This window comes from Corythoichthys intestinalis, chromosome 9, assembly GCF_030265065.1.
Source record: "Corythoichthys intestinalis isolate RoL2023-P3 chromosome 9, ASM3026506v1, whole genome shotgun sequence".
Taxonomy (NCBI): domain Eukaryota; kingdom Metazoa; phylum Chordata; class Actinopteri; order Syngnathiformes; family Syngnathidae; genus Corythoichthys; species Corythoichthys intestinalis.
The window spans coordinates 39047857-39075759 of NC_080403.1; the positions used below are offsets into that span (position 1 = coordinate 39047857).

Sequence of the window (27903 nt, forward strand, 5' to 3'; positions counted from 1 at the left end):
CTTGTCTTAAAAATAGAGGATCCCCTTAAAGTCTCCCGTTCAACTCAGAACAAAGGAATGAAAATGCGGATGTAAATATGAATAGAACACTAATTCCTCCTAGGAAAAAAAAACAGTAACACTTAAATTTTAACTCTTGGATATTTGCTGTTTTGGTGACTACACACTCACCACAGAAGTGCATTTTTAATACCAATGCTGAAAATAGAGGAAAATGTTATCAATAAAAATGTACAATTTGTTTTCAAAGCAAATATTTTATTTTACTTTACAGAGCTGATGAGAGAAATTGTGGCTACTTTGGGCTTTGCTCAAGGTCTCGCAGCAGACTGAGTAGCTTCTCCATCTTGGCTACTTCCGCCTCGGGACCTTCAACCAAGTCGCGACCCTTCTTCCCCTGCACACACATAACACAAAAATAAAATAAGCTACAAACATAATGCCTTTTTTATTGGATAGTTTGGTACTATTCTTGATACTTTACTTTTGGTTTCTTGCGGAGGTTAGGGGACAGTTTGAGGCTAATAACAGAACCTCTGTCATCACCCACTAATATGACAGGATTGCTTGGGTTAAACTCAATGTGAGTCAGTTTGGTCTTCTTTTTATTCACCACTGGCTGCTGGCAAATAGCCTGATACTTGTTGATGGCGAGGTCAAAAACATGAACCTGAAAAATAATACCAGGTTACTGAGTATGTTAAACAAACAACATGCATATTATGTATTTACCGTAATTTTTGGACTATAAGGCGCAGCTGACTATAAGCCTTCACCCAACAAATTTGACACGAAAACGGCATTTGTTCATAGATAGGTCGCACTGGATAATAAGCTGCAGCTGTCCTCATTGTATTTTGGGATATTTACACCAAAAGATATTATTCGGAAACACTTTGACAGCAGCATCATAAGACTGTCATAAGACAACATGAACCATCATGAAGCTTTGAACCAATTGGTGCAAAGCTTTAATGCTTCAAGAAGCTTTATTTGGCCATCGCTGCTCCCTTGGGGGAGACAGTCAACCTCTGATGTCAACACTGTTGTTGTTCAACATGCCTCCTAGCATGCATTGCAGCACTACAGATGTAAACAACAATCCAAATTTATGTTCTGTGCTAGTGCTGTTTTTGGCACCCATTTTAATTTTCGTCTTAGTTTTCGTCTTTTGGACGATAATACTTATTAGTCATATTTTAGTCATTTCAAAATGTGTTTGTCTTGGTCTAGTTATTGTTGACGAAAACTCAGACTAATTTCGTCTAGTTTTAGTCGACGTTAACTCAATATTTTCATCTGTAAAATTCAAAAGTTTCACTCCAAAAATAAGCAGAAAAGGTTTCCAATGGACAGTGACAGATGATCACATATTGTAGCATCTACAAATCACGTAATAATACAAACGCAGCAGTAAAACAATAGGCTATATTATTTTAAATTAGTTATACCAACCTGGACGCCATGAACTGTATGTAAAAAAGTTTAGTTTTGTAGGACGCTCGCCGTTAGCAATAGCCTAATGCTAACTTGAACGTGAATGCTATGCTAACACTACAAGTTACATTTAGCACTCAGCACGGACCTTACTAGGCTAAAACAATATTGCTTATTCTATGTTGCCGAGATAAGGAGACAAATCTTACCGTGTGTGTCTCAAAACAAGCAATGGGGGGACTGGTGAGGACATTGGGTTGCAGCACGTCACATGAGTGACACAACTAGGCAGGCTAACGACACATACAATGTCACAAATTGTGAAACATGCAACGAAAACTATGGCGCATTTTCGTTTCGTTCTCGTCCCGTCAGACGAAAACTGACATTATTGTCTTTAAGTTATAGTCTCCCAAGATACGTTTTTAGCTTGTTATCGTCTCGTCATCGTCATGAAAAAATTGTTCGTTGACGAAATATTTTCGTTAGAGTAATCGTTGACGAAAACAAACACTGTTCCGTGCTAATTATTTCTTCAGTTACTCTTCCAGTTGTTTCATTAATCGCTAGCTCTGGTATTCTGTAACACTTTATTTGACAGTGGTGCCATAAAACTGTCTTAAGATGATCATAATTATGACATGACACTGCCATGAGCATTAATGAATGCTTATGAAGGATGTCATTTTGTGTCATCCGGCAAATTAGCTCACTTTTGAAAGGATGTAAAAGATCCAAGCTGGACATAAATGGAGTTAGTGATATGATTTGCCAGACGATACTTAATGACATGTGTCATAAGCATTCATTAATGCCGATGATGAGAGTCATGTCATAGTTATGACAGTCTTATGGCAGTCTTATGACGCCGCTGTCAAATAAAGTTATACTTATTAACCCAAATAAATCAACAAATAACCTTCAATGGACTACAGTATAAGCCGCTTGTTTCAAAATGAGGGAAAGGAATAGCGGCTTAGTCTGAAAATTACGGTATGTGGGATGACGTTAAATCTTTCAAACTTGCATCCGAACGATTAAACGCCTCTTTTTTCCTCTGAGGGGACCTCTTTCAAATACCTCAGTGTTTCTACTCTGTGATGACCAAGCTACAAGCAGTATGTTGAAGAGAGAAAGGCAAACAGTGCATCTTACATTGTGTTAGTTTTTGTGTTATAGATGACTGCAAATTAGAAGCAATTCATCATTTTTTTTAAAAAAGAGTTCATCCTCATTTGAGTCAGCTAGCTTCCTATTCTACCCGACTTTGGGAGACAGGTGGGGTAAACACTGGATCCAAAGAAAGGGAACATATTCATACCTGTCTACAATTTAGAGTATGTATCTACTTCTTGTGCCCTATATTTTCTTTTTTGTTCTTTTTCACCCAGAGACCATACTGTTGCAGTAAGTAACTCTCACCAATCCGTCTGTGGTTACAGCAGCAAAAACAGTAGAGGAGTACGGCGCCCATCCTACATCGCCAACCGATGCATTTAGTTCAAATGTGAACATAGGAGTGCTAGAGGGAAAAGAAGGCATCGTTCATTTGAATTGGTATTGTAAATTATTAAGAAGAATTCATCTGAGGGGAAACTGTTGTCCAATACATACAGTGTATCACAAAAGTGAGTACACCCCTCACATTTCTGCAGATATTTGAGTATATCTTTTCATGGGACAACACTGACAAAACGACACTTTGACACAATGAGTAGTCTGTGTGCAGCTTATATAATAGAGTTCATTTATTTTCCCCTCAAAATAACTCAAAATATAGCCATTAGTATGCAAACCCCTGGCAACAAAAGTGAATACACCGCGTGAGAACTACGTACATCCCAAAATGTCCAAATTGAGTACTGCTTGTCATTTTCCCTCCAAAATGTCATGTGACTTGTTACAGGAGTGCTATCAGCATTGCTGCAGAGATTGAGGAGGTGAGGGGGTCATTCCCACCACCATGCTTGACTGTAGGCATGACACACTTATCTTTGTACTCCTCACCTGGTCGCCGCCACACATGCTTGAGACCATCGAAACCAAACAAATTAATCATCGTCTCATCAGACCATAGGACATGGTTCCAATAATCCATGTGCTTTGTCGACATGTCTTCAGCAAACTGTTTGCGGGCTTTCTTGTGTAACGTCTTCAGAAGAGAATTTCTCCTGGGATGACAGCCATGCACACCAATTTCATGTAGAGTACAGCGTATGGTCTGAGCACTAACAGGCTGACCCCCCCACCACTTTAAAGAGCATACGACAGGAGAAAAAAAGTCTGAAATGGCATTATTATGTGAATTAGAATCATATTTTGAGACGATTCGACTATATACAACAGTTTAGCAAAGCGCAGATGACGAGAAATTAGTCTTTTAATCTGCCGGTTAGCCACGCCTACCATTATAGGGCTTTAGCGTCCCCAACAGGCAGATGACGTCAGCGGTAGACTGGGCTCATCGGTTTTACTATTCAACTCATTGAAGGGGAATTATTCAGAACGAGGAAAACGCGACGAAGAGAGCCGCAAAATGTCATTGTTTCAGTCGCTCTACTCCAATATTTTTGCAGGATATTCTTTTAATCCAAGTATTTTTCCCCAATAGCTATATAAATGGCTTGAGAAGGACCAGTCAGCCCGTCGAGGGGGAACTATTCACAATGAGGAAAACGCGACGAAGAGAGATGCAAAATGTCATTGTTTCAGTCTCTCTACTCCAGTATTTTTACAGGATATTCTTTTTATCCAAGTATTTTTCCCCAATAGCTATATAAATGGCTTGAGAAGGACCAGTCAGCCCGTCGAGGGGGAACTATTCACAACAAGGAAAACGCGACAAAGAGAGCTGCAAAATGTCCTTGTTTCTGTCTCTTTACTTCAATATTTTTACAGGATATTCTTTTTATCCATGTATTTTTCCCAACTGCTAAATAAATGGCATGGTCATGACAAATAACAATCTTGTGCTAAATGGAATATGAAATAATAAAAATGCATTTATTCAGGACGACATGGCAAAATTACTCTATCATGGTCAAAACTGTCGACTTCACCTTTACTGTCGCACCTCCCGAACGATATTTTATGACACCTAAATCGGACATATGTCATTTCCCTTCCCCGGCTTCGGAGAATGTAAACAAACCAAAAGGCGTGACAGCTAGCCAACATGCTAACCCGAACCGAGTGATGTTTCAAAGTCTTTGAAGCGGAAAATCACACATAACTATCCTGGATTATTTGACATGACGACTGGATTGTCGATTGTCTTCGCGGATCGGCAAACCGCCCGGCGGAGAGCAATTTACAGTTCGTTCCCCAGAGGAAGGTGGCTGCAGTTGTTGTGCAGCTAACGTGCTGCTAATGTGCATGACGAGAGATTTTTACATGCATATCAATGATCAAACGTAAGTAGTCCTTTATTTAAAGAAAGTTTGTAGTGTTTATTTTATAATCGGTGCATTTGTATTTGACATAATACAAAACAAGATGTTTACTCACGTCCTCGTAAGTCCAATGGCCCCACAGTAAATATCCACGGTGAATGGGAACCTTTTGAAACTCCAAAAAGGTGCATATGCCTCTGCCTCATACAGAATTATTTTTCTGCAGCCGTTTGGCTGGCATGATGCGAAAAATAAACGTATTAATCCGCAAAATCAGCTGAATCCTTCGCCCTCATACACAACAGCACGCTTTATAGGGAAGAGGACGTCTTCTACCGTACACGTCACAGCGCCCTCCTCCTCAATGCAAGACCGAAGCCGGAAGTCACTCATTTTCATGGCGCGGGATACAAAAAAATAAATATAGCGATCGCTTCCACACACATCCAAGCGGTCCATATCATTCAGGAGCATAAAATACCGCGTTTATTATTAAATAAACATGCTTTTTCGTGTCACATGCACTTTAATCTCTGCAGCAATGCTTACAGTACTCCTGTAACGAGTAACATGACATTTTGGAGCGAAATTGACAAGCAGTACTCAATTTGGACATTTTGGGATGTACATAGTTCCCATGCGGTGTACTTACTTTTGTTGCCAGGGGTTTAGATATTAATAGTTATATTTCAAGTTATTTTGAGGGGAAAATAAATTAACTCTTATATAAGCTGCACACAGACTACTTTTCATTGTGTCAAAGTGTCATTTTGTCACTGTTGTCCCATGAATAAATATACTAAAATATCTGCAGAAATGTAAGGGGTGTACTCAATTTTGTGGTATTTTGGGGTTGAAGTCATTCAGCTCACTCTTAATTAAAACAATACAATCCAATTGCAACCACTTTCAAAATCTGAAAAAAAATTCCCCGCTAATGTCTCCTGGAAACACATCTAGCATCCTTGTCATTTTCCAACTATATGCCATGATTTAATAAGCTGCACATAACATACATAATAAGATGCAAAAATGTCAGTCACACAACAGTTCTGCCTCAAGGATTGTCAAGATTCTATTCCCCTACTACAAGATGTGAACAAAAAAAAAAAAATCTAATGACAATGACAAACTCTAAAAACAAAACTTTTAAAAAATGAATAAGTAAAAACTGTAAACTTTAAAAGTTAGTGTTAGTTAAATATCAAAAATAAAATTGTGCATTCTTCTACAGTTAATATACAGTGCCTTGCAAAAGTATTCGGCCCCCTTGAATCTTGCAACCTTTCGCCACATTTCAGGCTTCAAACATAAAGATATGAAATTTAATTTTTTTGTCAAGAATCAACAACAAGTGGGACACAATCGTGAAGTGGAACAACATTTATTGGATAATTTAAACTTTTTTAACAAATAAAAAACTGAAAAGTGGGGCGTGCAATATTATTCGGCCCCTTTACTTTCAGTGCAGCAAACTCACTCCAGAAGTTCAGTGAGGATCTCTGAATGATCCAATGTTGTCCTAAATGACCGATGATGATAAATAGAATCCACCTGTGTGTAATCAAGTCTCCGTATAAATGCACCTGCTCTGTGATAGTCTCAGGGTTCTGTTTAAAGTGCAGAGAGCATTATGAAAACCAAGGAACACACCAGGCAGGTCCGAGATACTGTTTTGGAGAAGTTTAAAGCCGGATTTGGATACAAAAAGATTTCCCAAGCTTTAAACATCTCAAGGAGCACTGTGCAAGCCATCATATTGAAATGGAAGGAGCATCAGACCACTGCAAATCTACCAAGACCCGGCCGTCCTTCCAAACTTTCTTCTCAAACAGGGAGAAAACTGATCAGAGATGCAGCCAAGAGGCCCATGATCACTCTGGATGAACTGCAGAGATCTACAGCTAAGGTGGGAGAGTCTGTCCATAGGACAACAATCAGTCGTACACTGCACAAATCTGGCCTTTATGGAAGAGTGGCAAGAAGAAAGCCATTTCTCAAAGATATCCATAAAAAGTCTCGTTTAAAGTTTGCCACAAGCCACCTGGGAGACACACCAAACATGTGGAAGAAGGTGCTCTGCTCAGATGAAACCAAAATTGAACTTATGGCCACAATGCAAAACGATATGTTTGGCGTAAAAGCAACACAGCTCATCACCCTAAACACACCATCCCCACTGTCAAACATAGTGGTGGCAGCATCATGGTTTGGGCCTGCTTTTCTTCAGCAGGGACAGGGAAGATGGTTAAAATTGACGGGAAGATGGATGCAGCCAAATACAGGAACATTCTGGAAGAAAACCTGTTGGTATCTGCACAAGACCTGAGACTGGGACGGAGATTTATCTTCCAACAGGACAATGATCCAAAACATAAAGTCAAATCTACAATGGAATGGTTCAAAAATAAACGTATCCAGGTGTTAGAATGGCCAAGTCAAAGTCCAGACCTGAATCCAATCGAGAATCTGTGGAAAGAGCTGAAGACTGCTGTTCACAAACACTCTCCATCCAACCTCAAAGACCTCGAGCTGTTTTGCAAGGAAGAATGGGCAAGAATGTCAGTCTCTCGATGTGCAAAACTGATAGAAACATACCCCAAGCGACTTGCAGCTGTAATTGGAGCAAAAGGTGGCGCTACAAAGTATTAACGCAAGGGGGCCGAATAAGATTGCACGCCCCACTTTTCAGTTTTTTATTTGTTAAAAAAGTTGAAATTATCCAATAAATTTTGTTCCACTTCACGATTGTGTCCCACTTGTTGTTGATTCTTGACAAAAAATTAAAATTTTATATCTTTATGTTTGAAGCCTGAAATGTGGCGAAAGGTTGCAAGGTTCAAGGGGGCCGAATACTTTTGCAAGGCACTGTATATGGTTTGTTTTACCTGTAATCCATGTCCCAAATCTTGGCAGTCCAATCTGAGCTGCAAGAGAGGAAAACCTTTGGATGATACGGATTCCACTTCACCGTATCCACTGGCATGTTGTGGGCATCAAATGTCTTTAAGTACTGGTTTGAGTAATTCTTTGAGCACTACGGAATCAAACAATGGGAGCAATTGTAATTTTGATGTTTTTTTGTTTTTTTAATATATACATAACATACCTTGGTGAAAGTAAAGCCATATAAAGCAAAGAGATTTGCGAATAACTTGTATTTGTTCCACAGTATATGATTTCTTTTTTTTTTTTTTTTAATTATTATTAATTTTTTTTATCTTAAGTCAGTTAAAACAAATGAAACAACTGTGAAGTTATGCATTACTGTTTAATAAAGTACCAACAGAACATAAAAATATGTACGGAATATTTTGACCACACTAATAAATCTGAATTCTTTGAACAATCTCATTGGTTGGAGTGAAGCTCCAAATCCAGTGACAAATAAGATCCAGACTCTCAAAACTAAATCAACTTTATGGATTGTGAGCATGCAGAGCAGCTGTATTTCAAGCAACTGACAGTCCACTGACAGCCAAATCTTGGGTGGTGGAATAAACCTTTCCATCATACCTTGTGTATTTTGCCCTCCTCAGTGCCAACTATGTAGATGTCCTCAAACTGTTTGTGAAAGTCAAAGGATGTGCCGCTAGCTGTAGGCAAGAGGTTAAACAGTATTGACTGAAAATGGTCTGGCTACCAAAGGTCAGCTATACTATGAGAGGAACTATTGAAAAGGTACAATGACATACCAGCAATACATAGATTGAAAACTCACCAGCAGTGAGGTTTTGAATACCCTCTGGGCCATCAGGGGCAGTATAATCCAATGCGAGCTTGATAGCATCTGAGAAGAGCAGCTCATTCTACAGACATTGCAAATTCCTTTTGATGCACTTTTCAGCACATGATTGTTAGTTTTACTTAATATAGTACCACATACAGTGGTATGAAAATGTATCTGAACCTTTTGGAATTTCTCACATTTCTGCATAAAATCACCATCAAATGTGAGCTGATCTTTATAAAAATCACGTAGTTAAAAAAAATGTCTGTTTTAACTAAAACCACCCAAACATTCACAGGTTTTCATATTTTAATGAGGATTATATACAAGGGGGAAAATACGTGAACAATCACATTTAATATTTTGTGCCCCTCCCCCGGTTGGCAGCAATAACTTCAACCAGACACTTCCTGTAGCTGCAGATCGGGCACCTCAATCAGGACTAACCTTGGACCATTCTTCTCTACAAAACTGCAGTAGTTCAGTCAGATTCCTGGGATGTCTGGCATGATTCGCTCCTCTAAAAAACTGCAGTAGTTCAGTCAGATTCCTGGGATGTCTGGCATGAATCGCTCCCTTTAAGTCATGCCACAGCATCTGTCTGTCTGGACTTTGATTTGGCCACTGCAGAACGTGTATTTTGTTCTTCTGAAACCATTTTGTTCATTTACTCCTGTGTTTGGATCATTGTTTTGTTGCAGCATCCATCCTCTTTTTAGCTTCAACTGTCTGACAGACGGCCTCAGGTTTTCATGCAAAACCTTTGAATTTATTCTTCCATTAATGACTGCGAGTTGTCCAGGCCCTGAGGCTGCAAAACAGCTCCAAATCATGATGCTCCCTCCACCATGCTTCACGGTGAGGTGAGGTGCTAATGTTGGTGAGCTATTCCATTTTTCCTCTACACATGACGTTGTGTGTTACTCCCAAACAATTCAACTTTGGTTTCATCAGTCCACAAAGTATTTTGCCACAACTTCTGTAGAGTTTCCAAGTGCCCCCTTTGCGAACATTAAACAAGCAACAATGGTTTTTTAGACAGCAGTAGCTTCCTCCGTGGAGTCCTCGCATGAACACCATTCTTGGCCATAATTTAACATATAATTGATGTGTGTACAGAGATATTGGAGTGTGCCAGAGATTTCTGTCAGTCTTTAGCAGACACTCTAGGGTTCTTTTTTTTTAACCTATTTCAGTACTCTGCGCTGAAGTCTTGGCGTCATCTTTGGTGGACGGCCACTCCTTGGGAGAGAAGCAATAGTGCCATACTCTCTCGATTTGTAAAGAACTTCTCTGACTGTCGATTGATGAATATCCAGGCTTTTAGAGATGGTTTTGTATCCTTTCCCTGCTTTATACAAATTAACAATCGCATGTCTTCAGACAGCTCTTTTGACTGAGCCATGATGCACAACAGATGATGCTTCTCATCAAGACAATTCTTACCACATGTGTGTTTTATAGTGGGCAGGGCAGCTTTAAACCACTCATCAGTGATTAGACTAGAGCTGTCTAGTCGTTGTTGTCAACGTCATCGATGACGTAAATGCGTCGACGGGCAAAACATACCGTCGACGGGTAATGACGGGTTAAAAAAAATTAAAAAATACATGCGGAAAAAGTTTAGAATGGCGGGCGCTCGTGATGCAAGCGATTGTTACTAACACCCCCAAGGGGGCCGCTGTTATTTCAATGTGACCGGCATTGACAGATTGAGCAAAGAGGATGAAAGTGGGCGAGCGAGAGAGAGGGAGCGAGAGAGAGGGAGTGAGATCGATGAGTTGGGAAAGTGCGCCGGTAGTGCGGAGTTCAGTGGCTGCCTCCCCTACGTTTCTGTTTTGGTCAATAAAAGTATCCGTAAAGAGCCATCCAACGCCTCTCGGTGTTTTTGTGCACGCCGCCGCCTTCCTGAGGAGGAAATCGGATGAACCGACGACAACGAGCCAAGTGAATCGCCGGTTCACTCCTCACTTCGGCGAGGAGTTGAAAACACCACCAATTGACAAAAAGGGCAGAATTGGTGACACGTGAAAGTGCCATAAAGCCAAAAAAGCGGACCAGAATAGCCTGAGCCTGGAATAATTTCAAGAAAAATATTGAGGGTGCCACTGTGTGTACTCTTTGCTAAGATGAGCTCGCAAACCACGGTAGCACGTCGGCTATGAACGAACACTTGGAGCGCCGTCACCCAAGTATAATTTTCGAAGACGACAAGAAACAACAAGCTAGTGGATTGTAAGTCCATCCAACTTTCTAACGATTTTTTAAAATGGAAGTTACCTCTACAGTATGTGCGTCGTATAAAAGCGGACCAGAATAGCCAGAGCCTGGAATAATTTCAAGGAAAATATTGAGGGTGCCACTGTGTGTACTCTTTGCTAAGCTGAGCTCGCATACCACGGTAGCACGTCGGCTATGAACGAACACTTGAAGCGCCGTCACCCAAGTATAATTTTCGAAGACGACAAGAAACAACAAGCTAGCGGATTGTAAGTCCATCCAACTTTCTAACGATTTTTTAAAATGGAAGTTACCTCTACAGTATGTGCGTCGTATCAACGTGCATTTTGATTTAATAAAATAATAATTTTTTTTTTTTTTTTTAATTATTACTAAATTTATTAGGATCGTGAAAGCTTCCACTTGGGGAAAATATATACATACATCCTGTATATACATAATATAATAAAAATATATATGGAAACAGCACTGGCCTGCTTACTGTAATCCATGACAGCACTAATGGTAGTTACTTTATGTTATAAAGTATCATTGTGTATATACATATACTATAAAATTAATACTAAATATTTAATTTTTGTTACTGTGAGTATGTGTGCCTCATTCAAAATAGTTGTGGTAATACTGTATTTCAGTGTGCCCTTTACTTTATCTATTTTCAGGTTACAAAAGTTGAACAGTTTTTCCCCCTCCCTTAAAAATGCGGAATGCACACCAGAAAAAGCGTCTCAAATCACACAAAGTATTCTGAAAATGGTTGTTCGGGACATTGCAATTAATTTTAGACAAACCTGACTTAATGTATTTGGTAAAAGTTGGTTTTAATTGCTTTTTAAGTCTCCTTAGACAGAGGCCATCCTCATTAAAATATGAAAACCTATATATGTTTGGGTGGTTTTAGTTAAAGTGGACACTGTTTTTACATCTGTGTGATTTTGAAAAAGATCAGATCACATTTATGCAGAAATGTGAGAAATTCCAAAAGGTTCAGATACCTTTTCATACCACTGTTCATCAAGACTGAAGAAACGATGGGATACGTTATTTATTTATTTATTTATCTATTTCTTTATTCCTCTTAACAAACCTTACTGAGGATCCATGACACAACACGGCCATCAGAAGACAGTGAAAAGAAATTGAGGCTTTTGTCGTTCTGCCATCGCACCTGAATGTGAAACAGTCAGTTAGAAAAAAAAAACTCAAGAAAACATGAAGATACACAAAATAATCTATAGCCTGTCCGTAGTGGGAGTGGATCTCTCCTGACTGTGGTTCTCCCCAAGGTTTCTCTTTTTCCGAGCTTTTCCTTGCCGCAATGGAGGGTCTAGGGATGTGGGATGGAGGGTCTAGGGATGTGGGAGGCCGAGGATATTAACTCACCTAATTCATCTACTGTATCTGACTGTGTATAAAATTGACTCTGTAAAGCCCTTTGATACATCCTTGTTGTGATATAGACCCTACTCACATGACGTCACAACCACGCCCCCGCGCCATATTGTCCGTCAACTCGTCGTGTTGACGCATTACCGCTACGTAAATTCCTCCTATTATGGCGTGTTTTTCTGCTCGTTAACATTAATAATCAAAATGGTGAAGGCGTGTGTGGCGGCCGGTTGCAATAACAGAGAAGATAGACGGAGAGACTTGAAGTTCTACCGTATTGCGAGAGACCCGGAGAGGAGAGCGAGATGGACTGCTGCAATTCGACGAGAAAACTGGGCTCCAAATGATTACCACGATTATGTAGTAGTCATTTTATATCTGGTAAGATGCATTTAATATATATTTAGAGGGTTTGGGGCTGACAACCACAAACAAAGATCATTGCTAGGCTAATCGCCGACAACATACACTCAGACGTTGTGAATGAACTACCTGAAAATATATAATTATAAGGGGATAATAAGACAGTTGTCATACAATTAATTTACAATTTCACTATTAAGGTCAAAAGCCAAAAAATAAAATCAACTCGGGACAATCTGGAGTAGTGCTATCACACTTCATATTTATTACATATTATATATGTATGTAGTGAGAGTGCTATCGCTAAACCATATAAACATTAAAAGCCCTAGTTCCATTGACAAATGACATGAAATACATTAGACTTGACAGTGGATGTTAGCAAGAACAAAAGAGTTTGAATTGAAAATTTCGTAACTCACCTTCCCGAGCACAAGATAGATTCCTGCCGAATTTTCGTGGACGAGGACCTGTTTCACCCAACCAGCAACAAAGTATTTATAAGCCTCCAAGCTCTTAAAGTTTTTCAAACTTTCGTGAGAATAGGCTGATTTTGTGTGGACAAGATAGTTGTAAATATCAGGGTAGCAGATGTCAGGCAGAGAGGGCGAAGACAGCGGGTCGAAAAACATCGATTTAGGCATCAAATATGGATCTGGCGAATGGATAAACTGAAGCTTTTCCACATAACGCCTTTTATGCAACGCATCCAATGGGTTTACAGCGTCAGATAACACCGGGGCTTCCATGAATTGTTCTATAAATTGCACGACTAATTGAAACCACTGAGAATAGGGCTTAAAAATGACGGACAATATGGCGGCCGGATACAGCGACACGTCATTTTGTGACGTAGGTGAGTAGGGTCTATAGGGCTATACAAATAAAATTGAATGGAATGGAATGGAATGGAATGGAATGGAATGGAATGGAATTGAATTGAATTGAATTGAATAATTATGGTCGTTACAGGAAAATGTCGTTATGTAGTTGACTGCACTATAAAGTTTTGTTAAGATTCAAGCCACTTTGTTTGAATAGGTCTTAATATTTTATAGCTAATTGTATGGGACAAAACAATTAGGGACCATACATTACATCAGGAAAATGTATTAAGGTTTTCAGCTAAGGCATAGTTGTGCTGTTTACAAAAATTAGAATTATTTTTAAAGAGCCGAGTGTCATTCGCCAGGAAAGGTTATATTGTATCCTGAGGGCCAATATGCCTTCGCGTGAGTCATATTTTTGATGTGACTGCTGAGTGTTTTGGAACAGCTGTTAACAGGTAAAGTAGCCTCCCGTTGCTCATTTTCCTAACCTGCCAAACTGGGTCAGTGTGCTTGCCATTGTTAACAGTACTCTTGTACTCAGGGTCCTGTCCCTTGTTCTTCAAGTTGTACACACAGACGCAGCCATCATAGAAACCAACCGCTACCAGGTAGGAATGTTTCTGATGGATGTCGATGGTCAAAACGCCTGAATTGGTCGGATAGATGAACTCGGGGTAGGTAGAGTTCTTCAACGTGTAGAAAAGAAGCATCCCACGGCCCTGTTTACTGAAGTCATCTGACAAAGATGGGAAAATAGGAATTGTTTTATTCGAATTTATCACGTTAAACATATGAAAGCTCGTGATAAATTATTCTCAATGTTTTTTGTTTACTTACATGATCCCAATCCCACACCAAAAAAATCTGGATAAATAAAATTCCTGTGAATAATGGTAATAACTAGTCATTTTACATAGGTCATCTACAGAATTGTGCTGTGAGAGATCATCAAGGTTGCCATTTCTATTTCACTGAAAACATAAGCCCATATAAACAATTTCATTATGTTTAAAATTGTTTGTCACATTTTTGTGTGTTAGTGTTTTGTGTCTTTCCCATGTAAACTAGGTCTCTTGGTTATATACAAGTTGGGAAACTGATGCCATGGTTGGTGTGTTATTGAGCGAACCCACCAGCAGAGAGCAGTGACACACATCATTTTGGCTTTATCGTATGTGAACTTCCAAAGGGGGAGCACAGTACCCTCCTGTTCCCTAAATTCATCGGCCGCATCCTCAAAGTATTTGAAATCTGAAAGGAATTACAAGTCGAGGTGGAAACATAGTATCAGTTTGCAATACTACATATTTATCTAGAATTCAAAATACTGCAGACATTCAATAAACGTTGAACACCTTGTGCTACTTCATTATACGTGTTCTGATTGACCATCCGTTCTAACAGCTTCGCTGACTTCGATACTTGGGTGATGTCATCACTCTATAGATAAATGTCAGACCAAAAAACTGTTAATATCCAAAACTTTAAGTATTTATTCCGTTGGACAAAAGTCATAATTTGATTTAAAATAAATATAAAATGAACAAGGGCATAGGTTTGGTCTCAACATTGGTAGGGACAATAGGCGGAGTTTGACTTTTGGGGCAGGGGGGGCACAACATGTGAATAACCCCAAAACGCAGTGTCAGAAATAAAATTAACTTACAAGAATATTTATAATAAATAATAAGTTGACAATGAGCGTATTGGTTTTCCATCATTCTTGACGGGAATTCTAAATCAGGCTGCTTAGGCAATACTTTTTGCCAACACTGTCATCCATTGAATTTGGTATGCTCGCCGGTGTCGTGCCAATGTAGTTACCCCAGTCAAAAAATATGTATCCCATAGGCGGAGCCATATGGAGGTAGATTTTTGTCTTTATCATTCCATCAAAAAAAAATGCTTCAATCAAAATTTATATTTTCAACCAAAACAGTCGCTTCAATTAAAAAAAAAAAAAAAAAAATGTGTTTGAATGCAAAAAAAAATTTGAAACTCAAAAAAACTTTTTAAAAAAAATGCAGGTAGAAGCTATTTTTGTTTGATTAATTTTTCTTTTTTCTTTTTTTTTTTTTTCTTTTTTTTTGATTGAAGTCAAGTTTTTTTTTTTGATTGAAGCAACTTTTTTGATTGAAGTAATGTTGATTTGTGTTTGGGCCACATTTTGGCTAGGACATTTTTCTATTTATTAGTCATTCAAAAAATAAGTTGCTTCAAAAAAATTTTATTTTCAAAAAGAAAAATCACTTCAATCAAAAAGAAAAACACCAATAATAGAAAAAAGTTTTTGAATGTGAAAAAATATTTGAGATTGAAAAATTTGCATTTGAACACTTAATTTAACTTCATTGAAAAAGTTTTCTTTGATTGAAGCAATCCTTTTTGTTTTGGGCCATATTATGATAAGGACATTTGTGTGTAAATCATTCAATCCCCCAAGAAGTTGCTTCAATCAAAAAAAAATAAAAAATATATATATATTTTCAATCAAAAATCATTTTTAAAAATATTTTTGTCTCTAATATATATATAAATATATGTGAATATTTTAAACAATACGCAAAGCAAATATATATACATATATATAGGAAAGTCAATCACATGCCATTGACACTTTTCGGCCACCAGGGGGGCCTGGCTCCACTGCCCCCCGCCCTTAAAATTCGCTTATGGTAGGGACGACATAGCAGCATATACTGCATGTACCCTTTTTGCTTGGGACGGGACATTATTAAGACCAAACAGATTATTGAACAGGGGTCAGGGCTATTTCTCACAAATATGAAATAAGAGATGATGATCGTTGGAAAATAAATCTGTATTGACTTATACTAACTTTCATGCGTACTGGTTCAGGTGAAACAACGGTCAATTCAATCCTTTGTTTTGAAAAACCACTAAAGCACCCTTGCCTTGCCCTGCCTTGAAGTGCGAGTCCCTTTATTGAAAAAAAACAGGGAACTATCCAAGAATGGGTCCACTTTTGAGGGACACTAGAGCACCCCAAGACTCAAACTAAAGTAGTGTAACATAAAAGTGATTTGAGGGAAAAAAATCAATTAAAAAAAAAAGAGATATCCAAGGACCGATGTACATCTGAGCCATACTAGACTACTTCATTTATTCATTCATTTTCCATGCCGCTTTTCCTCACGAGGGTGGCGGAGGTGCTGGAGACTATCCCAGCTAACTATGAGCAGTAGGCAGGGTACACCCTGAACTGGTCCATGACTTTAAATAAAGGGACTTGCACTCTGAAGCCACCGTGTTGCATTACTGTGATGCACATAATGCAAATAATGATCCAAATGAGGGATGGCTAGCTTGACTTCATTGTTCCTTGTGGAAGCTAGCTTAACGGCAGTCGTTTTGCAGGCTAGCAAGTTCACACAGTTTAATGTTATGCCAACTCTAATGCAGGTCTGATTTTCAGTAGCAAAATTAGTGGTGTGTTTCCCACCTCCACAATATTGACATCTTTTTACATTACTTACAGTGGCTGCTACTGGCTTCTAATAACTTCTAATATCCCTCCTCTTTTACAGGGGTGGAGGAGGCGGCATGTTGTCAACATGAATCTGTCGGGGTTGTGTGAGTGTGCGTGTGTGTCTGTGTAGCAGGAGGGTGTGTGTGGTAGTGGAGGGGGGGGGGGGGAGTCATCAGCCAATCAAACGCGCGTTTGAGGGGGAAAAAAATGAACCGGCACACTCAGCAAGTGAAAAGGGATAAATCTAAGTTTGAACATAATGAAAATAATTCACTTAATAATGGTAGGGTCTATCCTTACAATATATGTAAAGATAATCTAAATGTAATCATTATTTTTACATAACTGAATTCATTATGTAATGTAAATAAGGTTGCTAAAGTTGGTGGGGACAATTTGAACATCCTGAAAAGTTGGTCGTGATATGTCCTCACAGTCCCTATGCAAACCTACGCCCTTAAAAATGAAAGTATAAAGTTAATACAGTTGACCCGTGGCCAAACATTTTTGGTAATATTAATATTTAAGTGACTCACCGGTGTCTCAAGGAGAATCATCTTCTTGGATTTGTCCCCATCTTTCATCATATCTTGCTTCTGCAGCTCAGCCATGTAAACATCATATATGTCCCACTGCAAAGACAAAATAGTTGTCAGTACAGCAGTGTTGTTTTTGGCAGCCCTTTTAATTTGTATCTACGTCTTAGTCTTTTGGACGGAAATAGTGGTCTTGGTCATATTTTAGGCATTTCAAAATGTCTTTCGTCTTCGTCTAGTTTTAGTCGATGAAATCTCATACAAATTTCGTTTAGTTTTAATCCAAAATTTCGAATGAATATAGGGAGGCGAGCACATATTGTCAAACTGATTCCACAAAGGACTGCAGTGGGTCCTAGTCTTTGTTCCAACAGATCCAGCACAGACAGCTCAACCAATGAGGCTCCTGCTTAAACAAGCATCACCCGACTGCATTGAACTGATTACAATTATAAGACATCAGATTGGTGCAAAGGTATTGTCCTGTTTTGTTGGATACAGATGAGCTGTCCCGAGCCGATCGCTTAATCTCACTCTCGCTCCTTCCCTCCCTCTCCATGCTCTTTGTTCCCCAAGCAGGCACTGCACACGCACTGGAGTTGCTTATTAAAGTAAATGACGTTGATAGATGTTTGTGTTTGATCTTGCCAGAGTCACAGGCTTCAAAAGTGCTGAATGTGTCAATCATCATTTCACTTGTCAAACAGTTGCTGTGGCAACTCATTGTGTGTAAGTGAGAGGATTTGAGTCTACTCAATCCATGAAGTGCTGCCTTTGAACAGACAGGCTCTATGTGCGCGTTGCGCGGGCGGGGGCATAAGGAAGCGCGCGCTGGAATGAATTTGTGTGCTTGGTGACGTTCGAGGCAGCCAGACGTGTTGTGTTCGTAGCAATAAACGCCAAATGTTAAAAGTAATCCTGATCAGTTTGTAATTTCCACATGTCACTACAAAAGAGTCACAGCCAAGGGAGGTAGCAGAAGCATTTAATAAAGCCAAGCATTTTTCTACTACAGTACAGTACTTTATTCTTGTTTAAAAATAAATTGGTAGGACGGTTACATGTTTAAAACTTATCATAATCATTACATTTGAAGTGCTTAAAGACCATTTATTAAAACATATATAAAATCATTGTCTCGCCCACACGGGCAGTATGGTCTCTCCTTTCAAGCTCGGGTCCTCTACCAGAGGCCTGGGAGCTTGAGGGTCCTGCGCAGGATCTTAGCTGTCCCTAGGATTGCGCTCTTTTGAATGGAGACGTCAGACGTTGTTCCTGGTATCTGTGGGAGTCATGCACCCATACAGTGCCTTGCAAAAGTATTCGGCCCCCTTGAACCTTGCAACCTTTCGCCACATTTCAGGCTTCAAACATAAAGATATAAAATTTTAATTTTTTGTTAAGAATCAACAACAAGTGGGACACAATCGTGAAGTGGAACAAAATTTATTGGATAATTTAAACTTTTTTAACAAATAAAAAACTGAAAAGTGGAGCGTGCAATATTATCCGGCCCCCTTGCGTTAATACTTTGTAGCGCCACCTTTTGCTCCAATTACAGCTGCAAGTCGCTTGGGGTATGTTTCTATCAGTTTTGCACATCGAGAGACTGACATTCTTGCCCATTCTTCCTTGCAAAACATCTCGAGCTCAGTGAGGTTGGATGGAGAGTGTTTGTGAACAGCAGTCTTCAGCTCTTTCCACAGATTCTCGATTGGATTCAGGTCTGGACTTTGACTTGGCCATTCTAACACCTGGATACGTTTATTTTTTTAACCATTCCATTGTAGATTTGGCTTTATGTTTTGGATCATTGTCCTGTTGGAAGATAAATCTCCGTCCCAGTCTCAGGTCTTGTGCAGATACCAACAGGTTTTCTTCCAGAATGTTCCTGTATTTGGCTGCATCCATCTTCCCGTCAATTTTAACCATCTTCCCTGTCCCTGCTGAAGAAAAGCAGGCCCAAATCATGATGCTGCCACCACCACGTTTGACAGTGGGGATGGTGTGTTCAGGGTGATGAGCTGTGTTGCTTTTACGCCAAACATATCGTTTTGCATTGTGGCCAAAAAGTTCAATTTTGGTTTCATCTGACCAGAGCACCTTCTTCCCAATGTTTGGTGTGTCTCCCAGGTGGCTTGTGGCAAACTTTAAACGAGACTTTTTATGGATATCTTTGAGAAATGGCTTTCTTCTTGCCACTCTTCCATAAAGGCCAGATTTGTGCAGTGTACGACTGATTGTTGTCCTATGGACAGACTCTCCCACCTCAGCTGTAGATATCTGCAGTTCATCCAGAGTGATCATGGGCCTCTTGGCTGCATCTCTGATCAGTTTTCTCCTTGTTTGAGAAGAAAGTTTGGAAGGACGGCAGGGTCTTGGTAGATTTGCAGTGGTCTGATGCTCCTTCCATTTCAATATGATGGCTTGCACAGTGCTCCTTGAGATGTTTAAAGCTTGGGAAATCTTTTTGTATCCAAATCCGGCTTTAAACTTCTCCACAACAGTATCTCGTACCTGCCTGGTGTGTTCCTTGGTTTTCATAATGCTCTCTGCACTTTAAACAGAACCCTGAGACTATCACAGAGCTGGTGCATTTATACGGAGACTTGATTACACACAGGTGGATTCTATTTATCATCATCGGTCATTTAGGACAACATTGGATCATTCAGAGATCCTCACTGAACTTCTGGAGTGAGTTTGCTGCACTGAAAGTAAAGGGGCCAAATGATATTGCACGCCCCACTTTTCAGTTTTTTATTTGTTAAAAAAGTTTAAATTATCCAATAAATGTTGTTCCACTTCACGATTGTGTCCCACTTGTTGTTGATTCTCGACAAAAAAATTAAATTTCATATCTTTATGTTTGAAGCCTGAAATGTGGCGAAAGGTTGCAAGATTCAAGGGGGCCGAATACTTTTGCAAGGCACTGTATATATTATATATACAGTGGGGAGAACAAGTATTTGATACACAGTCAATGGGAAAACCCATTGGCAGTGTATCAAATACTTGTTCTCCCCACTGTGTGTGTGTGTGTGTGTGTGTGTGTGTGTGTGTGTGTGTGTGTGTGTGTGTGTGTGTGTATATATATATATATATATATATATATATATATGTACATACATAATTATACTTTGGGGAAAAAGTGAAAAAACATGTCTTATATGTATCTATTTCCAATGCTGAATCTGAATAAATATATTGACACAAAAAATATATTTATACATTTTCTTAGGGGCGCGACTTTGCGGTATTTCACACTTACTGCGGCGGGTTCTGGTCCCCATTAACTGCGAAAAACAAAGGATCACTGAAGTTTTAATTAAACCCAAATACAAACCACAAACTAGGTAAAAACAAAAAAAAAGTTGTTAGAGCATTTAAAGCAACACTAGGTACCTTTTCAACCTTTATATAATATTTTCATAACATTTGTGACGATATGTCGACTGATAACTAGTTGAATGACACATGTTTTATGCCTTGAGGGGGCCTGTATCGCTTTCACCAGCACTAATTAATTTTGAGGAGGGTGGCAGGACACACAATAAAACGACAAATGTGCTAATTGCTTTACGGCCTACGTGACTTCCCCCTTTCCCCATTCATTATAAAGACGGAAGTTGATGTGAACGCTTTTGGGCGAATTCTGCAAAGATGGAAGAACAACAAAAGAGACACAAAGTTTTGACCGAGGAGGAAAAAAAAGGAAGACTACCAGGACACTCAAGAATAAACATTGGCCAGGGTTTAAATTGCTGCCATGAGGCACCCCACCCCTCAATCCGAAATGGTTGGTTGAGGGGGTTCGGAGTTCGGGTGGGGTGATTAGTCACACTAAGCCACACGGTTGCTAACCGTCATATGCTATTGTTTAGCCACAACTGGATTCATTACCTTATTATTATTCATCCTTCACACATATCGTTTAATCCATCTGCAGGCGACAGGGAGATCATGATTTTACGACACTATGCGAGAGTGCACTGGTCTTCATGGGAAACGCAGTCTTCCTTAAGGCAAAACACTCCCACTTTAGTCCAACTGCGCTAAAATCGACCAAAACTAAAAAGTTGTGTTGCTAGTGTTGCTTTAAGACGATACTCGCCACGCTAAAGTTGATGCTAAGGCTAACGCGAAAAGTTAGATTTAGTGTGTAATCATCACTCAGCACAGACTTTTAAAGGCTAAAGCAACATTGCGCACTGTATTCTGTCTTGCCAATATAAGGAAGCAAATCTTACCATGTGTTTCCAAAGAAGCAAGATGGAGTGCAGCCTAGCTTTAAACACGTCCTAAACTCCAATGACGAGAGTGAGGCGCAGAACATCTCAAATGAGTGATATGACCCAAACACTACTACAACGCAAGTTGACGTACTCCACGTAAATATATGAAAATGTCACGCTGACTCACGCATTGTGAACATATTTCAGAAACTATGTCGCATTTGCGCCTCATTGTCGTCTCGTCGGACGAAAACTGGCATTCGTCTCATTATGCTCTAGTCTCCCAAGCCACGTTTTTAGCTCGTCATCGTCACGTCATCATCATGAAAAATGTTAAGCGGCGAAATATTATCATGATCATCATTGTTGATGAAAACAAGACAGCAATACAGCATTCCTAGGTATGCATTTAAACACTGCTTAGCTGAATGGACAACAGTGGGAATATTAAAGTCCGAGAATTCTCTACCTGGTAAGCAGTGGCATAGTAGGTGCAGCGTGGAGGAGGTAAAGTCTGACATCCTCGATCCTGAAAGAAAATAACAACAGAACTTCCATTTATAATTGTTCAATGTATACTTTTATCTGCATCAATATTGTCAACACCCAAAATTTGAAAAGTTAAATAATGATCACTTCTATAAGGCAGAAAACACAGACAAGACTGAAAAAGCAGTTTCTGCTCTTGCACCCTCTTTAAAATAAACAGCTGTCTTTTAAGTCAACAGAACTGTTGTGTTTGATAGAACAATATGTCTATATGCTGCCATAGCAGATTCATTGCGCATTAAGCCCTCGAGCTATTTTTAATATGCCCGTTTTACCCTGAAAACCCCCGTGTACAGACATCATGCAACCGATTTTGTTTCAATCCAGCCATAAAACTAAGGTAATTAAATACATTTATTATTCAAAATGTCTGTCATTTTTAGCTTAGAACGATTAATTAATGTCTAATATTTTGTTTAAATAAAAGACTTTACAAAATTCTTTATTCATTCATTCTTTATTCTTTATTCATTCACATATTTTAAACTTTTAAACAAATTATGTCACAATGAAAAAAATGGTGTCTGTAAAAAACTAACAGATATCTACTTCATAACAATCACTTAATTGTATTTTTTTTTTTTTTTTTTTTGTTACTGTCGCATTTTCCCCGTTATTTGAGATGATAAATAATTGATCCAAACTGAGTGTTTTCCGCCATAAATATAGCTATTCTTCATACCTCAAGTGGATTATTAATGGTTTGAGAGGCTCTTTCAATAAAGTTGAACTGATTTGTACATTTTGGTTCCTCAGTGTTTGCTTTGGAGGCAACACTGTCTGGTATGTCATCTTCTCCAGCCTCTTCTTCCTCACCTCCATCACCAGAGCCCTCCTGTATGGAAATCCAACACTGGTATTGGAAACTAAAACCATGTTTTGTATCAACCAAATCACATCTCTTCTTACCTCATCAGATTCTTCTCCCTCCTCTCCTGATGCTGTAGAAACATTGAAAAATCTTGATTATTGCAAATATATCATGACACACATTACATTTATATGCTTCTTTTGAGATTTAAAAGTGCACAAATAACATAAATCACACTCGTAAACGGGTTATCAATTTCCAAGCAATACAAATAGTTTCAGTAACCATCTTCAGGGAGCTCCTCAGTGGGTGTCTGACTTTCACATTCATCTACGTCTTGATGTTCAAGACAACCCTCCAAGATGAAGTGAACAGTCATGTGATTTACAACGGTGGTCACCTTATAAGCACCATCCTGTGGATAAAAAAAAAAAAACGGTGATTATTCTGCCTTTTGGTAAATTTTACAGAAGGGTTTTTTGTGCTGTCCAACAGCGAACTCTTGTGTTCGCTTTGCAACATGGTTTTATTGTTTTCTTGCCAATTCAATATGGCTGCACGACATCTCATGCTGACGCCTACATTGTAATGTTGTGCTCAAATGATCCCTGGACAAGATTTGTCCGTAAGTATGTATGTTTAATATAATGTATATAATCCCTTATAGCAAGAAATGTTATATTTTTTGTATGGACGTTTTTTGTTTATGTTTAGTTAACTTGCCTAGCGTGCTAAGCTAACGTTGTTGCTAATGCAATGCTTGTGTACATTATTTGTAGTTTTACGACGGTCTAAAGAGGACAATGGTTTGAGGCCATTCTTTTCATAAATCAGATAAAAAAAAGGAATAAGTCTGATTATTAAAGTGTCGTTCACTAGCTGTCTTGCTTGGGAAAAAGTAGACGCTTCGGAGTGAGGACAGCATAGTGATAGAGGAAGTCGGCGTGATGTCACGATGTTGTCACCTCGCTTAGCAACGTGTCGCCATTTTGCGAAGGGGGAACGCACAGCTAAACATTCCGTAGACAAACGTCTGAAATTCATATATTTCAGGTGTGTTTTGCGTCTTTTTTCATAAAAACGTCTCAAACATTGCTTACCATTATCACGAGTCACTGCCGACAGACGCGAGGAGGCGATACAATAGAGGAAGTCGGACATCAGGGCATTTAATGACGTCACCAGCCACAAAGCGCCGCCATATTGAAAATGGGGCAAAAGACGAGTCACAAGCAGTTGCTCTGTCGTGCATTGTAATACAAACGCGTTGAACTTTCGTCTTATTTGCGGTCTTTTTTCCGTCGGAATGACTAAAAGTTGCTGTGTTGCGGGTTGTCACACAATGAAGAGTTCGGAGCCACATTTGAAGTTCTTCAGTCTTCCACATGAGAAGAAAAGGAGAAACAAATGGCTGAGAGCAATTAATTGAGGAACAGTAAAAGAAGACGGTTCTGCGGACTATTTTCACCTGTGGGAACCTACATCCAAGCACATTTACGTTTGCAACTGACATTTTATCACTGGTGAGTAAAATTTAATTTTTGCCCCAATTAGCTGCTAGGATTCAATAGACTAGGCAGTGGTTATTATTACCGTAACCGGCAACTCGCAAAGCGTTATTTTTCTTTTGCCGTGAACTGCTCTGCTTAGTCACTCGGTATATTATTGGCATGGTGGGAATTGGTAATTTTGCCGTGACGTGCTCACGACTTCCTCCATTTAAAATTACCGTGTATTAGCTTGCAAATCTGCCCATACAAAGTTGCAGCTGATAGCTGGATGAACAATCCAAAGGAATGGCCTGCAGTGGAGTTCGGAAACATCTACAACTACCTCATAAAGTCTCCCAGTAAGTTGGCCTTTATCAATTACGTGGAATATGTACTGTGTGGAACTAAGAAAACTGGTAGTATATACGAAGTGATTATTTCTGCCGTAACCGGTAATTCGCCTCCAAGCGTTATTTCGCCGTGAACATGTCACGGCAAAATAACCCATTTCCACCAGGCCAATAATATACCGATTGACTAATTGACAATAGCTTGGCTGTTATTGTCTTACATTAAATTTGTAGTGGGCAAGATTTTCGGGAGCATGTGGATTTTTTGCTGTCAGAGTCCTTGTGATTTCGTCTTTCAGCTCCTATGTTAGAGAAACAAGCCAAGAACATAAAAAGCATGTTAAACTCATTCGCATTCGGTAGAGGCATTCATTGATTGATGTGGATGATTTTGGTTAGTCATACAGCCTCAGTGAGCTCCACTTGATCTGGAGGTTTAATGAGTTTGCCTGGATCTTCATCCTCCTGAAATTAGTTTGATGTGATCAAATTATAATTTGTCATTTCATTTTTCATTACCGTATTGGCCCAAATATAAGACGGACCTGATTATAAGACGACCCCCTCTTTTTCAAGACTCAAGTTTGAAAAAGACTTTTTGAACACCAAATTAATTTTTATACAGAAAATAATTACAGTACATCTGAAACAAATGATATTAACAATGTATTTGAGAGAAAAAGCATGTTATTTTGCCTCATTCAAATCTTAATATCTGAACATTTAAATTTGTAAACTAAAGTGCAATCACATTCGTAAATGAATGGCTTCTGGTTTTTCAAATGTAAATAAACCAATATATTGTGATAAAAAAAACAAAATTGCAATAACTGCATTAACCATCAAAGTGAAGTCCAACTGTAACTGTAGTCTTGAAACAAATCTGAATAAGGAAAAACATTGCAATAAAATAATGCAAACTGGTTAAACTTGAGAGTAGCTGAGATCTGTCATGACAGAACATCGCTTCAATGATATCTGGCGCCATCTAGCGTTGTGAATGGGTATAATGTCTAGACTATATAAGATGACCCCCACTTTTTCAGTCTTATTTAAATGATAAAAACACCGTCTTATATTCGGGCCAATACGGTATTGTTGACATCCTGAAATATCACTCCTGACTACAAGTCAGATTATATCCAGAATTACAACAGTTATTGTGACTTACCTTTTTCTTGTTACCAGCTTTGTATGATTTGGCCGGTGCCTTTGATTATGACGGCCCATTGTGAACGCACATCACCAGAAAAAACAAAACAGAATTCATATTTGTACAAGGTTACTTGTCTTACTTGATGTAATTGGTATACAAAACATTTTAATGTGTTTAAAATGAACATTTTAAGGGGATAGCTTTTTAGATCCTAGGATAATTAATTTTTAGTTTAGTAATAGCGCAGGTTGTTAAGAAATATCATTATTAATATGAACATTACACAAGCAGGAATTAAAAGTTGAATGAATAAAATGTTTGAAGTCGTGAAAGTCAAGCTCTAAATAAAATGGTGGTACAATTGCTTTGACAAATCCAGTACTTCTCAAATATTTGGGCGCGACCAATGCCGGGGGTAGCGCATGTGACTTCAGGGATACATACTTTTTTTGCTGTACTCGAATAAAGTGTACTTGTACACACACTAAGTGGCTGGCAGTGGCACTCTCATTTTCAGAGTGTGCACAATATTTTTGAACCAAACAAGAGCATACAGCAAAGAACATTCGCGAGATGAAGAGCTCAGACGAGGAAATTTGTCTAAAATTGTTTGCAGTGTACAGCGGGAAGCCAAAACAATTAAGACGTCACATAAAGACAGTAGACCCCTATTACATTGATAAGCCACTTGATTGTTTTTCCATCGAAAACTTGCCGAATATTGCCAAAAACCGTCCCTCTTTGTTAGCGTTACATCCGTAATCCCGCGAGCACTGTTAGGATGCTCATAGCAAAATAACACAACAGCATAGCAAAGGAGCTAATCCTGCCTGCAGCAAAAAAAAAAAAAAACTGTCCCTCTGTCTAATGACATTGTCGTTTTTGTTCTATTTTTGTTTTTCGGTCAAATTTTTTGGCATATTGTCTTCATACATTAATGTTGCTAATCCATTGGAATTTATTATTATTGATTGATTTCATTAAATTTTATTTTTCTGTATCAAATGGTCAAAAAATTGTATTTATTATTTTATTTTGCTGTATTTTTACAGTTTGGATGTAGCTTTCTTTTATTCAGGCAAATTGATGCGCTTTAAGTCTTTTCTATTACAAACAAAACAATGTTAATAAAGTAATACTTTATTCTAAATTGATTTGCATTACGTTTTTTCATTTATAAAAAAAGGACAATGTTATGCAGAGGTGTACTTATAATAATAATTTTATAAACAAATGGTACGATTTACAGTAGCGTCAGAGTTGGGAGGGAGCGAAACGTTTACGTCTTCCAGGGAGGGGGGGGCCTAACAGAAAATAATTTAGAAGCACTTGACTAATCTGTTATTAAAGTGTGTTATTGCGACTCAAACAAGATCATTCCTATAGTTACACTGCTCACACAGAACTGACATGGACCAGATTGATTGTACTGCCAGGTAAACTAACATGTCCAAAATCAGCTGATTTATTTGAACTTTCTTAAACATTGAAAGAGTATAACTAAGTGAGCAAGTTTTGTTGTAAGTACTGTATCTATCACTCTTGTGTCTATCTTATCAATTGAAAGAGTGCAGCAGAAGCCGGTCACTTACTTGATCTTTGCTCATCTTTTCTTATCTGTATTTATCCATTAAGATTTTACTTGCTTATGTAAGTTTAACCCTCCTCGGCTTTCTTTTGAATTCTCTTTAGGATGACGTAATAAAGGTTTTGATGACATGAGTGATGTAATCATAATAAAAGTTAGCTGTTCTTTTGTTTTTTTTCTTTGAAATTCTAAATTCACAACTTAGCACTGAATACCTATTGACTAAAAATAGGAAAGTAAGGTGTGTAGCTTTAAAACTCTCACCTAGTACGTATTTTTGGGACATGCTTAAAACGAGGCCGTTACATTATGTTGT

At 38.7% G+C, this 27903-nt stretch overlaps 1 protein-coding gene across 4 annotated transcripts; it reads right to left on the reverse strand.

The window, feature by feature from the left end:
• Positions 1–249: 249 nt before the first annotated feature.
• On the reverse strand, positions 250–27665 carry LOC130921490 (dynein axonemal intermediate chain 1-like). Of its 4 annotated transcripts, XM_057845461.1 has the most exons (20): positions 27592–27665; positions 26015–26053; positions 25249–25308; positions 25065–25145; positions 23289–23418; positions 23102–23133; positions 22875–23027; positions 22113–22172; positions 17409–17504; positions 14738–14822; positions 14516–14633; positions 14220–14263; positions 13871–14118; positions 11888–11968; positions 8551–8638; positions 8346–8425; positions 7718–7866; positions 2860–2959; positions 485–670; positions 250–397 (listed from the first exon to the last, which is right to left on the reverse strand). In XM_057845461.1, the coding sequence occupies exons 1-20, from the start codon at positions 27604–27606 to the stop codon at positions 296–298; spliced, it is 1947 nt and encodes a 648-aa protein (XP_057701444.1). In that variant the 5' UTR covers positions 27607–27665; the 3' UTR covers positions 250–295. The 4 variants fall into 4 exon arrangements, with proteins under 4 accessions (XP_057701444.1, XP_057701446.1, XP_057701448.1 ...); XM_057845463.1 differs by lacking the exons at positions 13871–14118; positions 14220–14263 and having other exon boundaries at positions 11893–11968; XM_057845465.1 differs by lacking the exons at positions 25249–25308; positions 26015–26053; positions 27592–27665 and having other exon boundaries at positions 23009–23027.
• Between the last annotated feature and the right edge of the window lie 238 nt (positions 27666–27903).